Genomic DNA, 26,757 nt, shown 5'->3' on the forward strand with positions numbered 1-26,757 from the left:
CCCCCTCACACACACCCTCACCCACCCCCTCACCACCCCTCACCTCCCCTCACCCTCACACCCCCTCACCCCTTCACCCTCACACACCCTCACCCTCCCTCACCTTCACTCAGCCTCTCACCCCTCACACCCCTCACCCTCACACCCCCTCACCCTCACACACCCCCTTACACACCGTCTCACCCTCACACCCCCTCACCCTCACACCCCCGTCACCCTCACCCTCACACACCCTCACCCTCCCTCACCTTCACTCAGCCTCTCACCCCTCACACCCCTCACCCTCACACACCCTCTTACACACCCTCTCACCCTCACACCCCCTCACCCTCACACCCCCGTCACCCTCACCCCCATCATCCTCACCCTCACCTTCACACCCCCTCACCCTCACAACCCCACACCCTCACACACCCTCACCCTCACACCCCTTCACCCTCATGACCCTCTCACCCTCACTCACCCTCACACCCCCTCACCCTCACCCTACACACCCTTACCCTCACACACCCTCACCCTCACACCCCCTCATCCTCACCCTCTCACACCCCCACAACCCCTCACCCTCACCCCCCCTCACACCCTCTCACTCTTACACCCCTCACCCACCCTCTCACCCTCACACACCCTCTCACCCTCACACACCCTATCACTCTCACCCCCTCTCACCCTCACCCCCACACCCCCTCACACCCCCACCCTCACACACCCCCTCTCACCCTCACACCCCCTCACCCTCACACCCCCTCACCCTCACCTTCCCTCACCCTCACCTTCCCTCACCCTCACTCTCACACCCCGTCACCCTTTCACCCACCCTCACACACACACTCACCCTCACACCCCTCACGCTCACACACCCTCACCCTCACCCCCCTCATAACCCCACACCCCTCACAACCACACACCCTCACACCCACCCACACCCCCCCTCATCCTCACACCCCCCACCCTCACACCACCTCACCCTCACTCACCCTCTCCCACCCTCACACCCCCTCACCCTCACACCACCCCCTCACCCCCTCTCCCCCCTCACCCTCACACCCCCTCACCCCCACCCACCCTCCCTCACCCTCACACCCCCTCACCCCCACCCACCATCCCTCACCCTCACACCCCCTCACCCTCACCCTCACCCTCACAACCCCACACCCTCACACCCCTCACCCTCACATCCCTTCACCCTCACACCCCTTCACCCTTACACCCCCTCACTCACTCTCACAACCCTCTCACCCTCACTCACCCTCACACCCCTCACCCCCCCACCCTCACCCTCACACCCCCTCACCCTCACACCCTCTCACCCCTTCACACACCCCCTCACTCTCACCCCCTCACAACCCCACACCCCTCAACCCCTCACAACCCCACACCCTCACCCACACACACACCCTCACCCTCACACCCCCACCCTCACACCCCATCACCCTCACTCACCCTCTCACCCTCACTCCCCCTCACCCTCACACCCCCACCCTCACCCTCACCCACCCCCTCACCCTCACACCCATTCACCCTCACTCACCCTCACAACCCTCTCACCCTCACCCTCACACCCCCTCACCCTCACACACCCTCTCACCCTCACAACCTCCACCCCCACACCCCTCACCCTCACCCTCACACACCCTCTCACCCCCACACCCCTTACCCTCCCTCACCCTCACACCCCCTCACCCTCACAACCCCACACCTCACACTCCCTCACCCTTTCACCCTTACACCCCCTCACCCTCACACCCCCTCACAACCCTCTCACCCTCACACCCCTCACCCTCAGACAACCTCAACCCCTCACCCTCACACACCCTCACCCTCACACATCCTCGCACCCTTATCCTCACCCCCTCACCCTCACACCCCCTCACTCACCCTCACCCCCCCTCACAACCCATCTCACCCTCACACACCCTCACCCCCTCACACACCCTCACACATCCTCACCAGCATTGCATAACAAAGCATAGCATAGCATAACAAAACACAGCATAGCATAGCATAACAAAAAAAGCATAGGATAGCAAAACATAGCATAGCATAACAAAACAAAGCATAGGATAGGATAGCAAAACAAAACATAGCATAACAACAAAACATAGCATAGCTAAACACAACGAAGCATAGCATAGTAAAACACAACGAAACATAGCTTAACAAAACAGCCTATCATAACAAAACAAAGCATAGCATAACATAACAAAGCATAGCAAAACAAAACATAGCATAGCATAGCAAAACATAGCAGAACAAAACATAGCATAACATAACAAAACATAGCATAACATAACAAAACAAATCATACCAAAACATAGCAAAACACAACAAAACATAGCAGAGCAAAGCAGAGCAAAACATAGCATAGCATAAGAAAACACAACATAGCATAGCATAACAAAACAAAGCTTAGCATAGCATAACAAAACATAGCATAACAAAACATAGCATAACAAAGCATAGCATAACAAAGCATAGCATAACAAAACATAGCAAAACAAAGCATAGCATAATAAAAGACAACAAAACACAGAAAGCATAACAAAACACAGCATAGCATAACAAAACACAGCATAGCATAGCAAAAAAAGCATAGGATAGCAAAACATAGCATAGCATAACAAAACAAAGCATAGGATAGCAAAACAAAACATAGCATAGCAAAACAAAACAAAGCATAGCATACCAAAACACAACACAACATAGCATATCATAACAAAACAAAGCATTGCATAACATAACAAAGCATATCAAAACAAAACATAGCATAGTATAACAAAACACAGCATAGCATACCAAAACACAACAAAACATAACAAAACATAGCATAACATAACAAAACAAAGCATAGCATAGCATAACAAAACATAGCATACCAAAACATAGCAAAACACAACAAAACATAGCAGAGCAAAGCATAGCAAAACATAGCATAGCATAACAAAACAAAACATAGCATAACAAAACACAAAATAGCATAACATAACAAAACAAAGCTTAGCATAGCATAACAAAACAGCATAACAAAGCATAGCATAACAAAACATAACATAACAAAACAGCATAGCAAAACAAAGCATAGCATAACAAAACATAGTATAGCATAACAAAACACAGCATAGCATAGCATAACAAATCAAAGCATAGGATAGCAAAACATAGCATAGCATAACAAAACAAAACATAGGATAGAAAAACAAAACATAGCATAGCATACAGCGTCACTCAGCGCCACCACAGCATCACTCAGGGGCACCACAGCATCACTCAGGGGCACCACATCACTATGCACTACCACAGCATCACTGAACACCACAGCATCACTCGTTCGCCATCACAACATCACTCAGCACCACCACAGCATCAATCTGTGCAACCATTCAACAACAACTGGTTCAAATATGTTATCTCAATGTTTCAAGCTTTATTACAAATGTAACAAAAAGATGTTAATATTTCACTTCTGTTCTTGGATTTTCGTCACAATAAAATACACCGAACATAATCTTCACAAAAGTTATTTACAAAAGTTTAAGCTATTGCCATGATTAATTACAATAACTTTTATTTAAGTATTAATCATTAAAAAAAATTAAAAGCCATTGTTATTTGTAATATCAATACATGTAAGTCCCGTAAATACAACACATATTGCATTACAAATGCTATAGGTGTCACATTTGCGAAAGTTATAACTATTGGCATTGTAAATGACAAAACTATTAATTTTGCTATTTTCAAAAACAAAACATAAATAAAAAATGTGTCATTTACAATACCCATAGCTCAAACTTTCCTAATGCGAGACCTATTGCAGTGCAAATGCTTGTTCAGGTAGAGACTATCTAGCTGCATATTCCCCACCTTCTGAATATTTAACAGGTGTTAGACTGGATCCAGAAACTTTTCAGCAGCACCTCTTCAAGCCAATATATGGCACCGCATGGTTCTGCACTAACGCTGTTCTGCCCCGGTAGTGATGTGCGGAGCTAATATAGGAACCACTCCCATGTGCTAACGTCAGTTGCTTTCAAGACTGTCCAAGTCACAAGAAGCAGAGCCACAAAAGCAAATTGGTGTGATTAGTGTGCATGTTCCTAGACTTGGTATCTTATTAATGGAAGGAGGCTGACCACAGAATGGGGTAAATAAAAGGTTTGGTGAGGAATCTGCGGCTAGATAGAGTCTCTACCAGAAAGAGCATTACCTAAGGTAAGTAACTTATTCTTCTGATAGAGACTTTTCGCCACAGATTCCTCATCTTTTAAATAGGTTCCAAAGCAGGACCTGTTTTGGATGGTCTGTGGATGGACTCAAACCAGAAAGTCCTGCAGTACCAAGCAGTCAAAATGCCCCTCTCAGCAACCCTGACCATCCACATAATAATGCTTTGTCAACATATGGAGAGATGCCCATGTAGCTGCCTGGCAAATGTTAAGGGCAGGCACTCCTCGTGCTAACACAGTGGTAGCAGCTTTGGCCATGGTCGAATGCAGTCCTTCTGGAGGCTGCTTTTTAGCCAATGTGTAGCAGATCTTAATGCACAGCACAGTCCATTGGGGGATGGTCCTCTTCTGCATGGCCTTGTCTTTCTCGCTCCAGAGAACCCCATAAAGAGCTGATTGTCCACCCAGTGTCCTTTGGTACAATGTCTGTAAAAGCTCAGCGCTCTTCTGGGGTCCAAGTGATGGAGCCTTTCCTCCTCCTTAGAGGGCTGATGCGGAGTGCAGAATTTCAGCAAGGGGATGTTTTGATCAAAGTGGAATGGCATCACAGCTTTATGCAAAAAAGATGCCATGGTCTGGAAAACCACTTTGTCCCATAAGAAGGTGCTGTATACTGGGTTGACAAATAGTACTTGAAGCTCACTCACACGCTGGGCCAATGTTATGGGGATAAGGAACACAGCCTTAAGAGTGAGGAACTGTAAAGAACAACTGTGAAACTGCTCAAATGGAGTACACATCAGAAATGTGAGGACCAAGTTAAAGTCCCACTGTGGCATGAAAAAGGGACAGCGAGGAAACATATGTATCAGAACAGGTGATTTCAATAATGAGGGATGATCCGACAACAGCAAAGAGGCCAAGAGAGTCGAACAATACCCTTTAAATGTGCCCTGAGCAAAGTCTAGCTGGGTGAGAGAGAATGTCATATGACTTCGTCCCGCACCAAGCCGCAATTTTGTTCCAACGACAGGCATGTACAGTTTTTGTCAAGGGCCGCCTGGCCGCCAAGATGACATCAACCACCTCTGGTGGAAGGTCGAAGGCATTCAGATATTGCAGCTTAATTTCCAAACAAAGGTGTAGATTGCAAAGGCCTGAGTGCAGAACCCTGCCCCGCTGCTACAATGGCAGATCCTCACCGAGGGACAGACTGCTCAGGGGACAGAGGCTCCAGCCCAGGAGTTCTGGAGACCATATTCTCTGTACCCAATCTGGAGCCACCAGGATGACTTGAGCCCGGTCAGTGCTGATCTTTTTGAGAACTCAGGGCAGGAGCGGTATCAGTAGAAAGGCACCCAGGAATCCCGATGTCCCCTCACGACAGAACGTGTATCCCTGAGCAAGAGACACCTTGGAAACTCCAAAACGCAGAAGTGCTGACATTACATATTCTCAGCCGTGCTTAAAAGATCAATACAATGTACTCTCCATTACTAAAAGAGACCTTGCAGCACAGGGTAAAAGTGCCACCCGCAATCCGCTAGGCATCGGCAGCTGAGCTCTCCGGCACAGGCATTCAAGCCGATTCACTGATGGTCCAGCCATTTCCAGAAACACAAGTATTCCTGGCAAAGGGTCAGTGACCCACCGACATGTTTGTTGTAGTACCACATGGCAATGGAGTTGTCTTTGAGCACCTGTACCAGCATCCCCCTGGTGGATGAAAGTCTTTCAATGCCAAGTGCAAATCCAACAGACTGAGGAGCAGCCGGGCCTCCACCAGAGACCAGATGCCTCTAGTCTCCACCTCTCCTAAAGGGCCTCCCCCCCAGAAGCGATGCATCGGTCACCACTGGCAGCTCTTGGTGGAATAAAGTGAGGATTCTGACACTGATCCGATTGCAGTACAGCGTCCACCAGTGCATTTCTTTTGCGGTCTCCTCTGAAATCTGGACGTGTTCATGATGCCTCCCTGATGCTGTATCCACTGGAACTTCAGACCTCACTGCAGATGCCCACACACGCCATATGGAGTGCATGACCAGCAAAATGTAGGAGGCCATCAGTCCCAAAAGCCTCAGAGTCATCTTCACTGAAATACAGGAATGAGGCTAAAACATCAGGATCATACCTCGAATATCATGTAGTCTGCACTCCAGGGGAAAGGGAAGATACTGCACCATGTCCAATATAGCTCTGATAAAATGGGAGCATCTGCAAAGAAGTCCGGTGTAATTTTGGCACATTAATAGTGAACCTCCCACAATGCCAGTAGGTTCGCAGTCATATGACTGTAACCAGCCCGCCTTCAACAGCCGGTCATAGCGGTAGCAGAAAACTGGAACACCCAACTTTTGAAAGTGTGCTGCGATCACCACCATCACTCTTATGAACATACAGTTGGCATTGCTGAGACCGAAGGGTAGCATGGCAACTTGAAAATGCCCCCGGCCTACCCTGAAACACATTTAGTGTCTGTGGGACTGCAGGAGAGGTACATGAAAGTAGGCATTCTGCAGGCCTAAAACCACCATCTTGTAGTGTGGTACTAAGGCAGAAAGAACCTGGGCCAATGTGAGCATCTTGAATTTGTTCTAAAACAATACTAAGGCCTACATCTGTCATCTGCAAAAGGAAATGGTGAGAGTAACAGCAAGTCCCTATTTCTGGGGTTGGAACCATCTCTATGGATCCTTTGGACAAAAAACTATACCCCTCTTGAAGCAAGATGGACAGGTGCTCCTCTGAAAGCCACTCTGATTGGGGCAAAAGATGCGGCGGGTTGGAATGAATGGCAGGAAATATTCTTGTTGATCTGAAACACCCATGTGCTGGATGCTATATTTTGCCACCCATGGAGGAAAGGTCAGATGCTGCTTTTCACAGGGTGATAGTGTGCCACTAACGGGAAACTAAAGCGGTTTAGAGACTGCTGCTGCAGGGGCAGGTGACTGGGAACTCTGTTGTCCCTCGAGGCATAGACCTTGTTTGCTTGATCCCCATCACCGACCCCTTCGCTGTGCCTGGCGGCCGTTAGATTAACATATGGTAATTAAATATGCTGGCCTTGTGGCCAATCCTGTGCTGTGCACGGCCAAAAGTGATGCACAAGGAGGGGTTGGCTGCATGCAGGGGTTTGGCCGCTGGGTGTGGCCACTTCAGCCATGCATGGCAGCGGGTGAATTAACATATGGTAATTACATATGTGGGATCTGTGGCCAGCCCAATACTGTGAATGACCAAAGACTGTGCGTAGATTGGGTTTGACTGCATGCGGGGGTTGTCCACAGTTCCTGGCCATAGTCAGTGATTGGATTAACGTATGGTAATTAAATATTACTTTATGTTAAAAAAATAGTTGAAATTCACTGAGAAAATTCAAATTACAGGGACGGTACTGTTAGGAAACAGCATTTAAAATTCATAGAAATTCACTCAAAAAACTAAAGCTTACCGGAACATTTCAGTTAGTAAATAGAATTTTAAAATACCTTAGAAATTCACCCAAAAAACTAAGGTTACAGGGACGTTATAGTTAGGTTCAGATTTTACACACACTAAACCATAGAAATTGAGTAGTTATAGTTATGCCAAGACTAGAAGTTGCTGCAGTGAGTGTGATAAAACTTGAATGACTCTTGAACAGGCCAATAGATTAAGCGGACTGACTAAAAACCTCTGTATGAGCATGTGGATATTTATGTAACTTTTTATTTTTTGGAACCATAAGACTGCTGAGGCACCAAAACTGTCTCTAGGCCAAACATAAAAACAGTATTGTTATTATTATTATTTTTATTATTATTCAGGTTCTGTAGCAAAGTGCTGACCTTAAAAGGGGCCCCCTGGTACATGAGAACCAGGACTGCTGTAGATAACAACAAGCTCAGACCTGCTGAAAAAAACATGTTTAAAGTTTTTCTTTTTTACTGGGTGAAGTTTGGCTATTGATGAATAAAGAGAGGACGACTATTCCAATTTTTTACACCAAGTAAGAAAAGGACTTTCTACCGCACTTGCAGTGTGCAGGATATGGCGTATAGTGTCTAGATGCAAGCTAGCAGAACAGAAGATTTGTGGAGGGTGGTGGGGATTCAGTTTATTGTTCAAGTAGCTAGGATCCGCTTTTTTTTAATTTCATAAACAAAGCACTGGGAACCATTGCTGGTTCCTGAGGTGCTGAGAGATGTGTGAATGAGAAAGAAGGGTGAGGATTAGGCATGCCGCTTTGTTTTTGAAACCTGCAAATGACACAACAGGTCAGCAGATACAATAATCAGTGCCCCCCGGAAGTGGTTTTGCAGGTGGTATGGGGAAAAAAGGAAAAAATGTGCAGCATTCTAATGGTGGAGAAACATGTTGCAATTACATATAGATTTCAGCCCAAAAGAACTCCTAGGTTCCTTGCTGAGTTGGTTGGAACGGGTGTTTGGCCAAATCTGCAGACCTCCACAAAGATCACCACGCAAAGGCTAGCCTATTAAACAAAAAGACTTCTGTTTGTTTCTCTGTAGTTTCAGACAGGTACATTTCATCCATGAGGCAATATACAGCAAACAAGAACTGAACTTGTTTTGAGTGTAGGAAGAATTGTAAGAGATGGAAATGATGATTTGCGTTTCTTCTGCATAGGGGACACTCTTGAGCTCAAAGAATATGACCAGATCAGCTAGGAGAGTAGATGCTGAAGAGTGGCTTAAGGAAGAGCCTTGTGAGAGACCACAAGAGATGACGACAGTGGGGGAATGGAGAGGAAGAAGATACACTGCTTGGTATCTGGAAGAAAGAATAGAACATATCCATTTAAGGGCTTGCTTGCAAAGGCTAGCATTAAATAAGTGAGCAAAAAATACGGAATTCAACACTGTCTCAAATACCGCTGGGAGGTTGAGTGGGATCAAGGCACCATTAGGAGCAGTTGAGGAAGAATCAAGAAAATGTAGTGTAGATGGCAAGGGTTGAGTGTCAAACTGTGTTTGAGCTGTCATGACTTTGTCTTAAATGTAAGGCAAAAGGGGGTAAAATAATTCCTGAGAAGGTTGTATGGCGTTGTTATTGGCTTTTGGTTGTACAGACGCTCTTGACAATTGAAAAGATTTTGCGAGAAGTAAGTGCAACGCACTGATCTGATGAGGCACTGGTAGTTTCTAATGGCAGCTTTAAATACCAGTTTGTCAGTATCTGAATACAAGCATCTCCACATGTGCTTGGGAGATTTGCAATAGTGTTTTGCAGCCCAAAGCACGTCAGAGTACCAATTAGCTGATGGTACTTCACTGCAACAACAGGATGCACGAGTTCTTCTAACACTGTAACAAAAATTGGCAAAAAAGTTCAATGAAGGAGTCGAATCTCGAGACACTCAGCAACTGAAGATCCTTGTAGTACCACCCGTTGACCATCCCTCAAAATGCATGTGATAAAATGGAATGTTTTGAGGATCAGCTTACGTCAACAGTGTAAAAAGCAATGACACTGCCTTCATCAGCCTGCTAACTTGTGTCATCAGGTGCTGCCTCAACCAAAGGCTCTGTCTTATCCTTATACAATGATAACTTTTCTGTTGCTATGCTGATATAACCCGTCACTGGATTCAGTAAAACCACAAACTTGAGAGGAAAAAAAATACGATTCGTACTTCATTTTCCTAACCTATTACCTGTGCTTGATACAGTCCGAAACAAGCAAGAACAAGGGGTAAGACTACTGGACGCAGCAGGTAATAGGGGTGTGATAGTGGTATTTGATTGCATATTAAATTGTAGAGAGTATTCATAGAATTGGAGAGAAGATTTACTACCAAGATCAGAAGGTGATTGTGCTACTTTCCAGCACATTTCAGCTTTGCCTACAGAGTTTTAAGTTGATCAAAGAGTTGAAGTAAACTAGGGTAATTTAGTGTGGAGGTGTGACATAGAAAGGAGTATGTTGTTTGGGCAAGTGATAAGGAAAGTAAACTAGAAGGTTTGAATGTATGGAAGATAGTATACGACAGAGAGAAACTGCTAACATTAATAAAGGATTTTCAGGAGAATGTAGGTTGTGTCATGAGAGGACTGAATAGAGATGTAGTTATAGGTATTGTGTATTATGAGTCTGAGAAGAAGACAAATTGAGTTATCTGTGCCTAAAACGAAAGGTACCAGAAAAGTGAGACTGGAGGAGCAGAGCAAAAGATGTGACCTCATGAAGACCCTAATATATGAGGAAGAGCAGTTGAGAGTTGAAACTTATAAACTATTAAAACAATTAGGAGTGCATTTCTAGCAGTCCCAGTTAAGTAAATATGGATATTTTGTTCCAGTGCAAATATTTTCTAGCTTGCCAGTTAGAGAACCATTGCGTTCGGTTAAAGGCCTGGATATCTTCAGAAAAGATGGCCCAACCTATGTTTGATGCAAGTGATGCAAATGAGGAGAGCGCAATGTTTTTTAATGTAAATTTATGATCTTTTCATTGAGAGAGAAGGAATAATGTTTTACATTCTGGTACTAGTAAATATATACCCAACCCACCCAGAACATTGGTATGTGAGCGGTCTTCCAGACATGTGATCAGCAGTTCTTAATGTTGCAGACATAATTTGAGGCTGGGCAGTTGTGTATGTCACTTACCTTCCCTTCGAGGGGGGTGGCTTACCAGGTGCATAAAGAAAGCATATGTTTGGATGGGAAATGATAGGAAAGTGGTATGAAAGGAAAAAAATGATAAATAACTAACAGAAAGTGTCCAGACTGCACTTGTTTACTCTGGCATTCATTAACCGATAACCATGAATTTATCCATCCATCCATTAATCCAGCATTCCACTAAACAATTTGTGTCCAGCCATCCCTTTTAGGAAACCATTACTACTTAAGCTTACTACCCCTCCTAGAGTATTAGGACGGTCCAGGCGTAGCCCATTTCCTTGTAGTCAGCCTCAATGTCACAGTAACAGGTGTTTCTTGGCCTTCTTTTTTTCCATTCAGATTTCCAGGTCAGGGCTTGCCTGGTGGGGTTTGACATGGACTTCCGGAGGGTGTGACCTCTCCAACGTCTTTTCATGATTTGCTCATGGGCAGAGAGTTGGATAGTCTGCTGCCATAGGTAATTGTTGCTGATGGTGTTTGGCCTGCTGATTTTGGGGGATTTTCCTCAGACAGGTGTTGATGACGTTCTGGACTTCATTATTCACTGTCGTCCACCAGCTTTGTGCTTCATACAGGAGAACCAATTTTATGTTGGTGTTAAAAAGCCTGATCTTGGTTTACCGCATTAGTTCCTTGGAGCTACAGATTTTCTTAAGCTTAATGAAGGCAGCCCTTGCTTTGCCGATTCTTGCAATGACCTCGGCACCTGTGTCACCCTGCTTGTCTATGACACTGCCCAGTAGGTGAAGGCTTCAACCTCTTCCAGCACATCACCTGAAAGAGGGGTTGCAACTGTGCGGCCTGTGTTAGCCTTCAGTATCTTGGTTTTTCCCCTGTGATGTTGAGGCCACGATGTGCTAATGTGGCTGCCAAATTGTCGGTCTTCTCTTGCATTTGCTAATGGGTATGGGAGAGTAGGTCCAGGCAGTCTACAAAATCCAAGTCGTATAGTTGTGTCCAAGGTGTCCACTGGATCTCATTTCTTCTCTTTGCTGTGGATATTTTCATGATCTAGTGTATGGACAGCAGGAAAAAAAAGCGAGAACAAACAGCCCTGGCAGACCCCAGTCCTCACTTGGAAGGCTTCTGTGGGTTGTCCTCCATGGACTATCTGGCAGGTCATTCCCTTGTAAGAGTTCCTGATGATTCTTATAAGTTTATCTGGCACACCGTAGTGGCGGAGGAGTATCCAAATGGTTTATGTGTCTGTGCTGTTGAATTCCTTTTCATAGTCAATGAAGTTGGCATAGATGGGGTAGTTCCATTCTGTCAACTGCTCAGTGTTTCATTCTGGTCTGTGCGGGATCTATCTTTGCGGAAGCCAGCTTGCTGGTCTCACAACTGAGCATAGACTTGTTCCTTCATTCTTTACAGGATGACTCAATCTGGGGTTGAGTCACTCTGGGGTTGATAGACGAGTTATCCCCTTGTAGTTGTTTGTGCAATTACTCAGGTCATCTTTCTTGGTGAACTTGATCAGATATCCCTTCTTCCAGTCTGATAGAATCATTTCCTCTTCCAGATCCTTTCAAATATGGGGTAGAGCATGTCTACTGATGTTTCAGTGTTTGCCTTCAGTGCCTCCGCAGTAATGTTGTGAAGTCCTGCTGCTTTCCCATTTCTCAGATGTTTGATGGCTTGCAGTATTTCTTCTTTAGCTGGTCTGCTGCAGTCAATTGGCAAGTCTTTGTCGGCTGGCTGTATGTCTGGTGTAGACTGTGACACGGTCTGGTTTAGAGGTTCATCAAAGTGCTTCACCCATCTTCGTTGTCGACCTACATTACCCATGATTATGTTCCCAGTTGTGTCTTCAACAGGTCTTTCTAGCTTTCTGTATCTGCTAGAGTTTCCTTTTTATTTCATAGTGTTGTTTCAAGTTTCCATGGCTTGCTGCTTCCTGGGCTTCTGTGGCAAGGCCTTCAATAAATCTTCACTTGTCTGCTCTTAAGCTTCTCTTTGCTCCCTTGTTGGTTTTGGTGTACTTGCCCTGATCTTTTATTTCTTCCGCTCTTGTTCAGCTGGTGTTGAATGCAGCTTTGTTTTCCTTTCTCTTTTGGATTTTGTGGAGAGTCTCTGTGGAGATTCATTCTTTATGCTGGTGTTTTTTTGGACCCAGTACCACCTGGCAGGTTTATGTCACTTTTTCTTTGATCTTCTCCCACTGACTTTCTACTGGGTCTCTGTTGTTCTTTAGTTCTTGCCGGACTTGAAACTTGTTTCTGAGGGTGACTGAGTATTCACTCCTTTTCTGTACATCTTTGAGGATGGTGGTGTTACATCGCTGGTGTCGGTTTGTTGGTTCCATCTATGCTTTCTTCAGCCTTAGCTTCAGCCTGTTCATGACATGGTGATGGTTTGATGCCACGTTGGCTCCTCACATAGTTCTCACATCATGCAGGGAACTCAGGAACTTCTTGGCAATAAAGATATGGTCGATCTGATTCATGCAGAATTTTCTAGTGACACCCACGTTGCCTTGTGTATTCTTTTGTGTGGGAATACACTGCCACCTATCACAAGACTGTTCATGGTGCAGAGATCTGCAATCCTTTAACCATTCTCGTTCATGTCACCACGCCCATGGTTACCTATGACTTCGTTGTACCCAGTGTTGTCGCCTCCAATCTTGGCATTGAGATCCCCCATGAGTTTGTGATGTCCATCTCAGGGCATTTCACGATGATGGGCTGGAATCTGTTGTAAAATTTTCTTTTTCCTCTTCTGCACTGGCCTTTGTAGGTGTATAGCACTGGATAACTTCTTGTTAATCCTCTTTTCCTTTGTGCAGAAGGTCGCTGTGATGATTCTCGGATTCTGGGCTTCCCATCCAATCGGAGCTCTGTTTGCTTCTGGCAGTAGCATAAGTGCTACTCACAAAATGTGTGGGGCGTTCTCTTACTCATGTCTAGAACACATCAGCATTTGTCCTGGAGTAAGTCTTGTCTCTCTGGACTATGTCCATATGGTCTCGCTGATGCCAAGTAAAGCAGGGTTGTAGTTTTTCATCTCCGCTGCCGCTTGGGCTTTCTTACCTGTCTCGTACATGATCCTCATGTTCAATGTCCTGATGGTGATGGTCTTGGTCTAAAGCATGTGGATCTATTTTGTGGCTTCTCCTGATCTTTGGCTATCACCACAAGGCGTCAAGGAGATTCCTCTCTCCCCAAGGTTGGGTTCTCTTTTGGTTGACGTTTCTGTAGCTAAGATTTTTGTTTTACATGGTGGGGTAGCTAGTCCCACGCATAACCCTCTTCCTTTCGCAGCTGGGCTTAGGACCTTTCCCTTAGGGAAAAGACATGGAAAAATCCTGCAAAGAGGACCTTTGCTTTATTTGGTTTGGGTTATGATTTTTAATATAACACCCAATATGATTACCACTGAAATTGTGTGGACCTGCAGCTGTACAGCACATGAAGAGTATGGGCAAGGTGCAGGCGTCTGAAACGTATTGGAGAAAGGCTCAAGATACTAAGCATGTCCTTAAGTCAAGAGATCTAGCAACTAGCTGTTTGGACAAACCGAAGACACTTGCTGCATCCAGGAGGCCAGGAGGAGCTTAAATCATCGAAGGACAGTATCATGCAGTGAGTAGGCACTGGCCTTTACCCTCTGACTGTGGGCGCTTATCACCCCTTTACCAGCCCAAGAGTGTCACAATTATTTCACTGCTCTCTCTATATTAGGATAGTACTTTTCTAAATGGGTATGCTTATATTGCTTATAGAACAATTTAAACTATCTTTATAGCTCGTATGGTTCCAGAGTTTTTGTTGTATCATTGCGCTGATGACCCTCGCCCTACTTTGCAGGTGACTACTGGAGATCTAGTGGCTACAGCGAGTGCCCACGTCCTGTCTGTGTCCCAGCCCACTCAAAATCCAGATTTGGGACGACTCCTGGTGGCCTCCCGCCCTGGGCACCGCACCCAAACCGACAGACCATGCACGCAACCTGGGCTTCATCCTGGACTCCTCCCTCTCCATGACCAGGCAAGTCAACAACGTCTCCTCGGCGTGCTTCAACATCCTACGCATGCTACGAAAGATCTTCTGGTGGATCCCCTCCGAGACCAGGAAGACCGTCACCCAGGCCCTCGTCACCAGCCGACTGGACTATGGCAACGCCCTCTACGCCGGTACCACCGCCAAGCTCCAGAAGAGACTCCAGCGGATCCAGAACGCCTCAGCCAGACTCATCCTCGACATCCCACGAACCAGCCACATCACCGGACATCTGAGAGACCTCCACTGGCTCCCCGTCAACAAAAGAATCACCTTCCGCCTCTTCACCCACGCACACAAAGCCCTACACGACCAGGGCCCGAGCTACCTCAACAGCCGAATCAACTTCTACGCTCCCAAACGCCACCTCCGATCAGCCAACCACGCCCTCGCCGCCGTCCCCCGCATCCGAAGAGCGACTATGGGAGGAAGGCCCTTCTCCTACCTGGCCGCCAAGACCTGGAACTCCCTCCCGACCGACCTGCGCCTGACCCAAGACCACCTCTCCTTCAGGAAGAAGCTGAAGACCTGGCTGTTCGAGCAGTAGCGGCAACCCCCCCCCCCCCCCCCCCCCAGCGCCTTGAGACCCTACGGGTAGGTAGCGCGCTATATAAGTGTCACTGATTGATTGATTGTTTTCAAGATAGAGGTTGGTGAAGTTTGGTACCGAGGTACCAGAGGATTTACCCCAATTTCATGGCCAGTTAGCCTCCCTGTTTTAAAATAAAGCTGTACAAGCAAGGACGCTAATCACCTAAGTCTAATGGCCCTGTTATTCATTCATCAGCCCATTAAAGACGAGTCATTGGCACATTGAATCATCATTTTATCGTTATTGGTAGGCCGTTTTCACTTGGGTGATGGATTTTGGGTACTGAGACTCATGGGATATTGCTGGCATATTCACAGGCTCTCGTTTCAAATTAACTTAGTTGTCTTCCGTTGCACCAAGTGTGCTGCTTAGAAACTATGACAATGACAAAGTTATTAGAGCAGGCTTGAAACATTTTAGCATTCTGCTTTACACATGTACTCTATTGATCAAAGTTTGTAAACTCTTTACTAGTAAAATACTTCAGAAGCAGGGGTTTCCAAAGATAGCTGAGAACTTGCGATCCATTCCTCATAGGGTAACATTGTTCATAGGCCACATTGTTACAGTGAACGGAAGCTTCTAATAGCTCATTGAAGCGGCTTGGTGTCCAATCTTTCCTCCGAGAATTTTCCAAGGCCTTTGTGTTGCTGTTTTTCATTGCTTTATATGTTGTACACCTAAATAAAGTCCTATTTTCAAATGTAATAACTCCAGTGCTTATCAAGTCATACTGTGAGTTACAAACCTTCTAGCACCCCCTGGAGTAAGCCGTCACTATTTGACTCATTACCCTGGGAGAGGCAAGTGCATAAATTAAGTGAATTGGCTATTTAGTACCTCAGGCACTAGGGCCGTGGTGGTTAATGCAGCATCCACCATGAATGCTGCCCAAGCGCCCAGCAAATAAGCCCTCACAACATGCCATTCAGTCTGCCCCATTCAAAAAGGAGCAGTTCACACGAGCTGCTAGGCCACATCCTTTTTTTTCACAGAGCAGAAGCAAACGTGAATCAATTTTGAAGCCTTGGATGACATCAGTGAGATATAGCAGAGGTTCCTGGTGCAGCGACTACACCGGCATCCGTTGAAAAAAACCCACTTCGGTGTACAATCACTGCCTACATGAAATTAGAACATTTTTAGACAGCTTGCATGTCTACTGGCATGGGTGCATGCATGTATGCTGGTGTGTGCGCGTTACCTGCGTGCTTGTTCTGGTGTGTGCTGACAGTATTAATGTCTTCCTGTGTGTTATGTGCCACTGCTTGCTCTACTTGATTTTGGTGACCCCTCACTCAAGTTCAGCTTCCGAGAGAAACTTCTATTGTTTAGTTGGTGCTGTGGAAAACAGAAGCAGTATCAGCCAAATGCATCAGGACGTTATTTGTCTAACAAAAAGCTAGAATTCGAAAACAGTGCATTTAACAATGGTATTATCTTCCTCATCTAGGCGTGTAAAAAGGACAAACGGAGAAGGAGTAATTTATTTTCAGCAATTCGATACGTAAAAAAACTGCAAAATGATTTAGCTGATGTGCATCATTAAGTATAATAACTTTTATACGCCTTAGTGAACGACTCTTTAAAATAATTTTAATTCAACTGGCTAGTACATTTGCAGTTTTCTTTTTATTAGGTGTGAAATCGAAGAATCCCTTGCCAACTCTTGAAGGTTCAATTCAGAACGTGGAACTGAAGTACTGCAGCACATCATTGGTCAAATGTGCCTCCGGGACCGTGGGATCAATAAAGATCTGTGCCAAAGCTTCAGGTATGTGCAGCTGGGCCGTGTAAACCTTTATTGCCTACATATGAGAATTGTCTTTGTGTTTTTTACAGGAAGAGCTGCAAAAAACAGAATTTACTCATTGTTACTATGACGTTTAGTTGTTTTTTAAATTTATTCATATTGTGCTTAGATAATAGAAAATTCTTCCTAATTTAAGATGTGGAGTTCGAGAGCTACTGTAAGGTAAATGGGATGTAACATGAGCTAAGATAGTAATGGCATATTATGAATTAACATATCTGCATAAATTCCCCAAACCTGTGAAAATCTCCTACACCACTCATTGGAAATCACTTGCTCATATGCAAGGTATTTGAGGCCCGATGTGCTAAACAATTGTGGGATTTGCAAACTCACATCGCTTGCCGCTGCAAAATATTGTTGGGTCATGTACTAAATCCTTTTTGCGAGCTGGAATGACTGTTCTGACTCCAATGGCTTTTCCAACTCACAAAATTGGCTTTGCAAATGTTTAAGAATGTTATTTAGGAGGGTGGGCGTGAAAGAAGCATTCTCACTTAATTGCAATACGCAACAATAAGTTTCAGTGGTTTTTTACCACAATTGCATTAACAAACTATTAAAAAGTTACAGAAAACTCAACGCTTCCTCTTTGATAATCTTATCTTATAGAGACATCTAGCTGCAGATTCCTTACCATTGACCTTCCGGGAATCAAGCTGGATCCGTAAGATTTTTCTCAGCAGTACACCTGCGTGCCGGTTGGTGGCATCGGTCGACTCAACGTGACGTTGTCAACGTCGTGTTCATCGTCGTGATGTCTGCGTATCAAAATAACCACCACTCCGGCGCGCTGATGTCAGTTCTTTCCTATCAGCGCTGATCCGTTGAAGAGAGCTACCCCCTTTCATTTATTGACAGACTTTTTTTCGAATTTTTGACGACTTCGTTGGTGTGTAATTGTGTCATGTTGAGTAAAAAGACTTCGGGGCTCAAGCCGTGCGGCGTCAGTCACCGTGCCATGTCGGTCCCGGACCCTCATTTGGCCTGTCTTTGGTGCCTGGAGCGCAACTACGACTCCAAGTCGTGCTCGGACTGCGGGGCCATGGCACCGAAGGCTTTGAGGGAGCGGTCCCTAAAGCTACGAGCGGCTCGGCATTCTGCATCCCGGAGTTCGCTTCGTCGGTCTCAGTCCTGTTCCAGGTCTCAGTCGAGAGGAAGGTCCGAGCACCGCTGCGGTGAATCTAAATCCTCTTTTTCAAAGTCGTCGAAGTCAGATAAGAGGCACCACAAGAGGCACAAGAAGTCAAAGCGTGCTTCGACTTTGCCCTGCCCATTGCACGACATGGCTGAAGAACCCCGGTGTTCGAGGTCCAGCTCTGTGGAGCAGGTACCTGGGCCAGCTCCGCGTTCCCCTCCCTTTCCAGGGCAGGAGACGACCCTCGCACAATGGAAAGAAATGTATGATGCCAGGTGCGCCATATTTGGGCAGCCTGACCCGGCTGCCGAGCCTTCGGGCTCATAGGCTCAGAAAATAGAGGGGCCCCTTTGGTTCTCATGCTGGCGGCTCCAGCACCACAGCCTCCGGGTGGACCCGTTCTCAGTTCCTGACCAACGCTGGTCGCACCTCCACAGCGACCTTCCCCCGTGTTGCGTCATGCGCCTAGGGCCTCAGCGTCGCCGGCACCTCCCCTATCCTCATTCCTGACGACACAGAGCTGGTCAAGCATCCTCTGAGACCAGAGCTGTACAGCTCCATGCCATTTTTTTCTGCCCTTTTCAGAAGGGTTAGGAATGGAGGAAGAGGATTGGGAGGGGTAGCATGTTCCCCTAGAAAACTCGCAACAGCATCAAGAACATCTGGATGGGTATGAGAAACTGGGTGAAGCCAGTTGTCTCGACAAGTCCTCAGACACTGGATTGCTTTCCCCTCCTTCCCTGGCTACGGAGGAGGAACCATTTTTTGCCATGTTAGTGCTTAGGGCTGCGGAGGTCCTTGACCTGCAGTTTCCTACAGTGGCAGTCAAGACAAATGTCTTGACAGAGGTCATGCCGAATGGGCTCTCAAGTTCAGAACCCCTACTGCGTTTTTAATGAGTCCTTGATAGACGTCCTTCTTGGGACATGTTCCAAACCCAGCACAGGGGCTCCTGTGAATAGGATGATTGCCGCCGTCATCGCCTCGCACCCAGTGACCCAACTTTCCTCACCACCCATCCCAACCCCCCAAAGCTTGGTGGTCCAAGCTTCCACTTTTCTCGGCGCATTCCCTTCCGCATCCCCTGACAGGGAATCCAAGAGGCTGGAGAACTTAGGAAATACATATTTTCTCCCGCCAACCTAGCATTGCGGTCAGTGAACTCTCTTGGGCCGTTATTCCCATTCCATATGGAATACTGTAGCGCAGGTGCTGCCCAGAGTCTCGAAGGAGGACCGGGCTCTACTCTCCCAAGTTATATCAGACGGGAGGTATACTACTAAGTTCGCAATCAGATGTGGTTTTGACGCAACAGCCTCACAAGGCAGAGCGATTTCCACAACGGTAGTAGTATGTCGCCACGTCTGGCTAAGAACATCTTTTTTTTCAGGCAATGTCCAGGACAACCTCAGGGACATGCCCTTTGTTGGTCCTGTCTCTTTGGAAACAAGACGGATGCTGCCCTTGAGCACTTTAAAGACTCACGGGCCACAATCAAATCTTTGGGCCACAACCAAGTCTTTGGGCCTGACTACCACCCCCAGGGCTTCATACAATTTTCCGCTCCTTTTGTGGCTATGGAAGAGCACACCAGCCGCTCAAGCCCTACTGCGGTCAGAGGGCCCTGCAAGTTCAGCAACCTCTGTGGGCCGTGTACGCGGTTCACCCCGGTCTCGTGGGTCAGGAAACCAGAAGTCAAGCCAAGCCACCATCTCCCCTCCACCGCAAAACCTTCCTAGTCTTATCCCCCAGGATCAATCTCGACAAGTCGGTGGCAGGATACGCCATCATCTCTACCACTGGCAAAACATTACATTGGACAGGTGGGTGTTGCAAATAGTCTGAAGGGGCTACTCCCTCCACCTCGAGATTAACCCTCCATCCATGCCTCCAATGTACGATCAGCTGACGGAAAATCACCTTGCCTTGCTTTGCGAGGAAGTCTCAACTCTCTTGGCCAAGGGAGCTATAGAGAGGGTTCCTGGGCCGAAGTAGGCTGTGATTGCTATTCCTGCTACTTCCTGGTCCCGAAAAAGGACCATGGCATTGGTCCTACCCTAGACCTCAGAGCCCTCAATTGCTCTATCAAAAGGAGAAATTCAAGATGCTCACTCTTGCTCAGGTCCTGTCTACCTTAGACCCAGGAGACTGGATGGTAGCGCAGGACTTGCAGGATGCTTACTTTCATATCCCCATCCTGCCTGCCCATCATCGCTACCTGTGGTTGACGTTGGGTCACAAGCCTCACCAGTGCCACTCGGGTGTCACAAAAGTGATGGCGGTGGTCGCAGCCCTTCTGCGGACATCAGGGGTTCCAGTCTTCCCCTATCCTGACTACTGGTTGTTGAAGGCAGTCTCGACCCCAGCAGTTGTCCCCACACTTCCAGGCTACGGCGAACCTCCTGCATTGGCTGGGGTTCACTATCAATGTGCCGAAGTAATACCTGACTCCTTCTCATACGCTCCTTTTCATTGGGGCTGTTCTGGACACAGTGCAGTTTCGAGCCTATCCTCACAAATGGTGCTAGATATTCAGGCTATGATACCGAGAAATGTTTCAGCCTCTATCTTGGATTTCGGTGAAAATGACTGAGGCTGTTGCGCCTCATGCCCTCCTGCATCCTGCTATTGACCCATGCAAGGTGGCACACGGGGGCTCTGCAGTGGGATCCGAGGTTACAATGGGCACAGCAGCGAGGAAATCTCACCGACCTGGTTCAGATTTCAGAGAGCACTGTGAACGACCTGCAGTGGTGGCTAACGAACCACCATTGGTTCAAGGGCAGACCGCTCTCCCTTCCCCGCCCAGACTTCACAGTAGTGATGGTTGCATCCCTTCTGGGCTGGGCCGGCCATCTGGGAGAGGTGGAGATCAGAGGACTCTGGTCTCCGGCGAAAGCCAAGCTCCTTATCAATCTATTGGAGCCTTGGCAATCCGGCTGGCACTGAAAGCCTTTTTGCCGTCGATAAAAGGAAGGCTCGTACAGGTGTTAACAGAGAACACTAACGCTATGTGGTACTGCAACAAACAGGGCGGAATGGGGTTGTGGACTCCTTGTCAAGAGGCCCTGCATCTCTGGACTTGGCTGGAACGTCAGGGCATTTCTCTGGTTGTTCAAAACCTAGTTGGTACTCTGAACGCCAGGGCGGACGAGCTCAGCCGAAGGTGTCTTGCATTTCACGAATGACGTCTCCAGCTGGAGGTGGCACCAGGTCTCTTTAAGCGGTGGGGAGAGCCTTGGTGAAATCCGTTCACCTCTGAAGAGAACACACAATGTCAGCTGTTTCGCGCTTTGGAGTTTCAAAGGCTGCACTTGCTCGATGACACTTTTTGTCACAAGCGGGGCTCAGGCCTCCTATATGCCTTTCCGCCCATACCACTCCTGCCCAGAGTGCTCAAGAAGAACAGGAGCGACTGGGCACAAGTTATTCTTGTAGCTCCGGACTGGGTATGGAGAGTTTGGTATCCCAAGCTTCTGGACATAAGTATCAATCCTACGGTCAGGCTGCCTCTTAGGGAGTATCTTCTGTCGCAGCAGCAGGGGAGGGTTCTCCACCCGAACCTGTCCACTCTTCACTTGCTTGCTTGGAGATTGAGCAGCGATTGTTGACAGCTTTTGACTTCCCTCCCGAAGTCTGTGAGGTTATATTGACAGCCAGGGGTCCTTCCACAGAATCGGTATACGCTTGCAGATGGAACAAGTTTTGTAGATATTGTACAGACAGGTCTGTCGGCCCCTTATCTGCTCCCTTATATAAAGTCCTTCTGTTTATTCTTTCCTTGGCTCAGCAGGACTCTGCTCCGGGCACTTTGAAGGGCTACCTTTCAGCCCTTTCTTCGGCTTCCTGATCAGCTCTCTCTATTCAAATCTCCTCTAGTACAGAGGTTTTTGAAGGGTTAACTCATTTGTACCCCCCTTCACCTTTCATCATGCCACAGTGGGACCTTAATTTGGTGCTCACTTTGCCGATGTGTGTGCCATTTTCGCCGCTGCATAACTGCAATCAGCGGTTGCTCACCATCAAGACAGCTCTTTTAGTGGCAATAACCTCTGCCAGGAGAGTGAGTGAACTGCAGGCACTGTCCTCACAGCCTCCTTACCTGACGACCTTCCTGGACAAAGTAGTACTCAGGACTAGGGCATTCTTTCTGCCTAAGGTGGAAACACCCTTCCATCTGGGTCAGTCGATCACCCTTCCCACCTTCTATGCACCCCTACATCCTTCCAAGGTAGAGGAATGTCTCCATTGTCTGGACCCAAAAAGAGCGTTATCGTTCTACCCTGATCGAACCAAAGAGTTCAGGGTGGACGAAGAAGTTTTTATTGGATACGTGTGTGCAAAGAAAGGCTGTCCTGTCCAGAAGAGGACTATATCCTGATTGGTTATCCTCTGTATTAAAATGTGTTATGCCTTAGCGAAGAAGGATCCTCCTGAAGGGGTTAGGGCCCTTTGCACCAGGCCTAAGGCGGCCACCACGGCTCTCAAGCGTGGTGCTCCCGTCTCTGACATATGCCAAGCTGCCACATGGGCATCTCTGCTCACGTTTGCCAGACACTAGTGCCTTGATTCTTAGATCCGCAGAGAAGGCCTGTTTGGTCACTCTGTTTTGCAGGACTTTTTAGTCCCTCCTCTGGGTACGGTATTGCTGGGTATCTGTTCAACGGGGAGGAATCTGCAGGTAGATGTCTCTATCAGATGGACAAGTTACTTACCTTCGGTAACGCCTTATCTGGTAGCGACATGATCTAGCCGTAGATTCATTGCCGACCCACCCATCCTCCCCCCACTTTGGAATTGGTTTATAAGTGTGAGGGATGTTCCCCTTCAGGGCCCTAGCTGTTCATTTTTTAACACACCATGGTCAGTCACTTCATGGCTTTGTGCTTCTGGCGTGAAAAATTGGGAAAAGTACTGACGTCAGCGCGCCGGAGTGGTGGTTATATTGACAATGCGGTTGTCACGACAATGACAAACACGACGACGTCACGCAGAGTCGATCTACACCACCTATCGGCGCGCAGGAGTACTGCTGAGAAAAATCTTCTGGATCCAGCCTACCGCCTGGAACTTCAAAGGTAAGGAATCTGCGGCTAGACCATGTCCCTGCCAGATAAGGCATTACCAAAGGTAAGTAACTTGTCTGTTGGGTACGCTCGAGGGGGGTAGAATTTGTCTAAGGTAGCTTGCCTACTCCCCTCTTGTGTTCCCAAATGGGAAATATATTTTAGACCTGCAGCTGTGGTTCAGCTTCAGTTGGGCTGGCGGCAGACCCTCTTCCTGCCACTCCCAGAGCAGACAGTGATGACAGATGCATTACTGTTGGCATCTGGCGGTCATCAGGGAGAGGTGTAGATCAAAGTACTTTGGTCTCCAGTGGAGACCTGCCTCCACATCAGTCTGTTGCAATTGCAGGTCATTCGCCTGGCACTGAAAGCCTTCTTACCTTCCATCAAAGGTAGAATGATTCAGATTCCCATGGGCAGCACCACTGCCATATGGTACTGCGACAAGCAGGGTGGGCTCCAGTGCCATGAGACACTTTGTCTCTGGAGCTGACTGGAATGTCAGAGCATATCCCTGGTAGTGAACCACCTGGCAGGAAAGTTGTGCTTCTGGGCATGAGTGTTTATGTTCCGATCCGACATCTGCTTCAGGAGGATGCTCGTCACAGCAGAAGGAGAGGGTCCCGCACCTCCATGCGTGGAGATAAAATGGCTGCAGTTGACTGCGCTTGTTCTACTTCTCAAGGTTGTGAATGTCATCTTTGAATGCATTGCACACCTCTACAAAATCTATCTATGCCAGATGCTGGGACAAGTTTGTACCCTGGTGTGGCACCCACAATACTGACCTGTTAGAGGTCAAGCTGTCTGATGTCTGTTTTATCCCTGGCCCAGCAATTGCTTGCTGTGCAACCGTTAAAGGTTATTTGTCTGACCTTTCTGCTTTATTCAAATCATCTGTTGTGATTACGTTTCTATAAGATTTTACAAATTTTTCTCCTCCCAAACCCTTTGGACTGCCAGTTTCTAATTTGCATGTTGTTGAAACCCTCCTATTGTGGCTCCTGACTCTGAAGACCAGTTTTCTGTTTGTTGTGACTTGGGCTCGTCTCATGGGCGAACTTCAAGCCCTCTTGGTGCAGCCACCTTATACCACCTTTTTCCCCAGACAGAGTGGTTCTGTGGACCATGTTGCCCTTTTTACCTAAAGTTGTTACTGCTTTTCATGTTTGTCGACATTCCATCACTCTTTTAACATTCTTTGCCCTTCCTCACTACTCTAAATTGGAGAAGGGAGTTCATTGGTTGAACCCTAAAATACCGCTAAGCCTTTACATCGATTGCATCAAAGACCACCAGGTGGGCAGTTAGCTCTTTTTCGGGTTCGCTGGGGCAGAAAATTGCAAAGGAGTGCAGAAAAAGAGTTTGACTAGGTGGCTAGTCATCTGCATCAAGATCTGCTAAGCTTTGGCCAAGAAGGTACCTCCAGAGAGGTTAAGGGCCCATTCCGCCAGAGTCAAGGCTGCTATCACAGTGCTAACATGCAGACCACCTATAACTGACATGTGTGGCTGTGACATGGGCATCAGTACACAATTTAATGAAGCACCACTGCCTTGACAGCCAGGTCCGATGTAAAGGGCATTTTGCTTAGTCGATTTTTTGATCTCAGCCATTCCACAGACCCACCACCTTGTCAGGTACTGCTTTGGTATCCATTCAAAGGGTGAGGAATCTGAAGGTATAAGTATCCGTCAGAAGAACAAGTTACTTACCTTTAGTGATGGTCATACTGCTGAATACTCTAACTACAGATTCTTTACTGCCCTCCAGCTTCTCCGTTCTGTGGAATGGTCTGTTTTCCAATCTAAAGAGTTCCTAACCTAGAAACTTCCAAAGTGATATTGCTGATTATTGTTGAGCTCTGAAGTATTCAGAGTTGACAGTGGTGAAAGATGCATTACTGTTGGGATCAGGAGGTCATCTGGGAGGGGTGTAGATCAGAGTACTCTGGTCCGCGGTGGAGACCCACATCAATATTTTGGAGTTGTGGGCCATTCGCCTGGCACTGAAAGCCTTCCTACTGGGCAGATTCTGATAGAGTTGTCTAACCTCAGACACCTCACCTTAGAATATTCCCCAGGCATCAGACTGTATCTGGAAAATCTTGAACAGTGTTTAGGTGGTGTCAATCTGCTCTTCGTCGACGTACTATGCGTTGGAAGTGACATTGTGGTGCTCATATATGTGGCACCCAGGCGCTCTGACATTAGTTCCTTTCTTTCTGTGGCAATAGCTCAAATTTAGAAAGCTACCTTGGTCATTTTTTTCACCAACTTTTTCGACCCTAGGGTCAGCTATTTTGAGGATTTGCTCCAAGTGTTCTAGGAACATGTCACCTGCTAAAATGTCAGTGTTTGAACCTTGCTGAGATTGTCATAGACAAATACCTGCGTCTAATCCCCATTTGGTCTGTCTCTGGTGCTTGGTGTCGGGGCACGATCCCAAGGTCTGTGTAAAGTGCAAGTCAAAGCACCACAAGGCAATTTGCAAATGGGTGATGAATCTCTGGGTGGCGCAGCAGAAGAAGGCTCTGCACCTTTCTCAGTCTTTTTCCCGAGGTTGATCTCGGGACTTTTTCGGAAGCGTTCCTGAGGACGATTGTCTTCCCTCTCCAAGCTGGCTAAGTACAAATAACATAAGAGGAAGTCAAAGTGTTCTTCAGCTTCTCCATCCAAAATGTCGAGCTATATAGCGTTGCTCCCACACTCCACCTACGGAGCCTGTGACGGAGCCCACTCCATGCTACCCGAGTTCCCCGGAACCAGAGTGACTCCTGTCCAGCTAAAAGAATTTTGTGATGCCATGCATGCCATCTTCGGACCACCGACCCCCTCCGGCACACCTTTGTGCCCTAGCAAGGATACCGCGGGCGGGCTCACCCCCAATGCCAGCCGGTCAATCAGGTTCCGCATCTGGCTTGGCGCCTCAACTGGTGCCTGTACCCACCCCAGCTCCAGTACCTCAGGCACCAATCCTGCCACCGGTTGTGTCCATATCCATGTCCGATTCAGAGTCGGTGCCCCCTCAACACCGCTCAGTGTCGACTCCGATGCCATCAAGACTGTGCAAAGCTCAGGATTTGCTGTTTTGGACAGGCCCTTTATCCCTGAGGGGGTGATAAGAAAGAGGGGTGTAGTAAATTTGAGGGAAACCCTGACCAAGATAACAACTGGTACAAGGAGCTGGGTGTCGCCAGTTGGCTGGACACCACCTCGGACTCTGACATGCTCTCCCTTCTGTTACCTGTTTTGGAGGAAGGTGCATCCTTTGCCACTGTGATGCACAGGGCAGTGGTGGTCCTGAACGTACAACTGCCAGCGGTCAATGTCAAGACCACCGGTTC

General features: G+C 47.3%; 1 protein-coding gene across 1 annotated transcript in view; it reads left to right on the top strand.

The window, feature by feature from the left end:
• The window catches only part of VPS13B (vacuolar protein sorting 13 homolog B), a 2,999,480-nt gene that overhangs the window by 836,144 nt on the left and 2,136,579 nt on the right, over positions 1-26,757 (top strand). Inside the window, exon 18 of the mRNA XM_086966051.1 lies at positions 17,034-17,168. Within this exon, the coding sequence (XP_086822177.1) occupies positions 17,034-17,168 (135 nt within the window). The remainder of the gene's footprint in view (positions 1-17,033; positions 17,169-26,757) is intronic.

The sequence above is a fragment of the Lissotriton vulgaris genome, chromosome 4_1 (assembly GCF_964263255.1).
Source record: "Lissotriton vulgaris chromosome 4_1, aLisVul1.2, whole genome shotgun sequence".
In the NCBI taxonomy this organism is placed as follows: Eukaryota; Metazoa; Chordata; class Amphibia; order Caudata; family Salamandridae; genus Lissotriton; species Lissotriton vulgaris.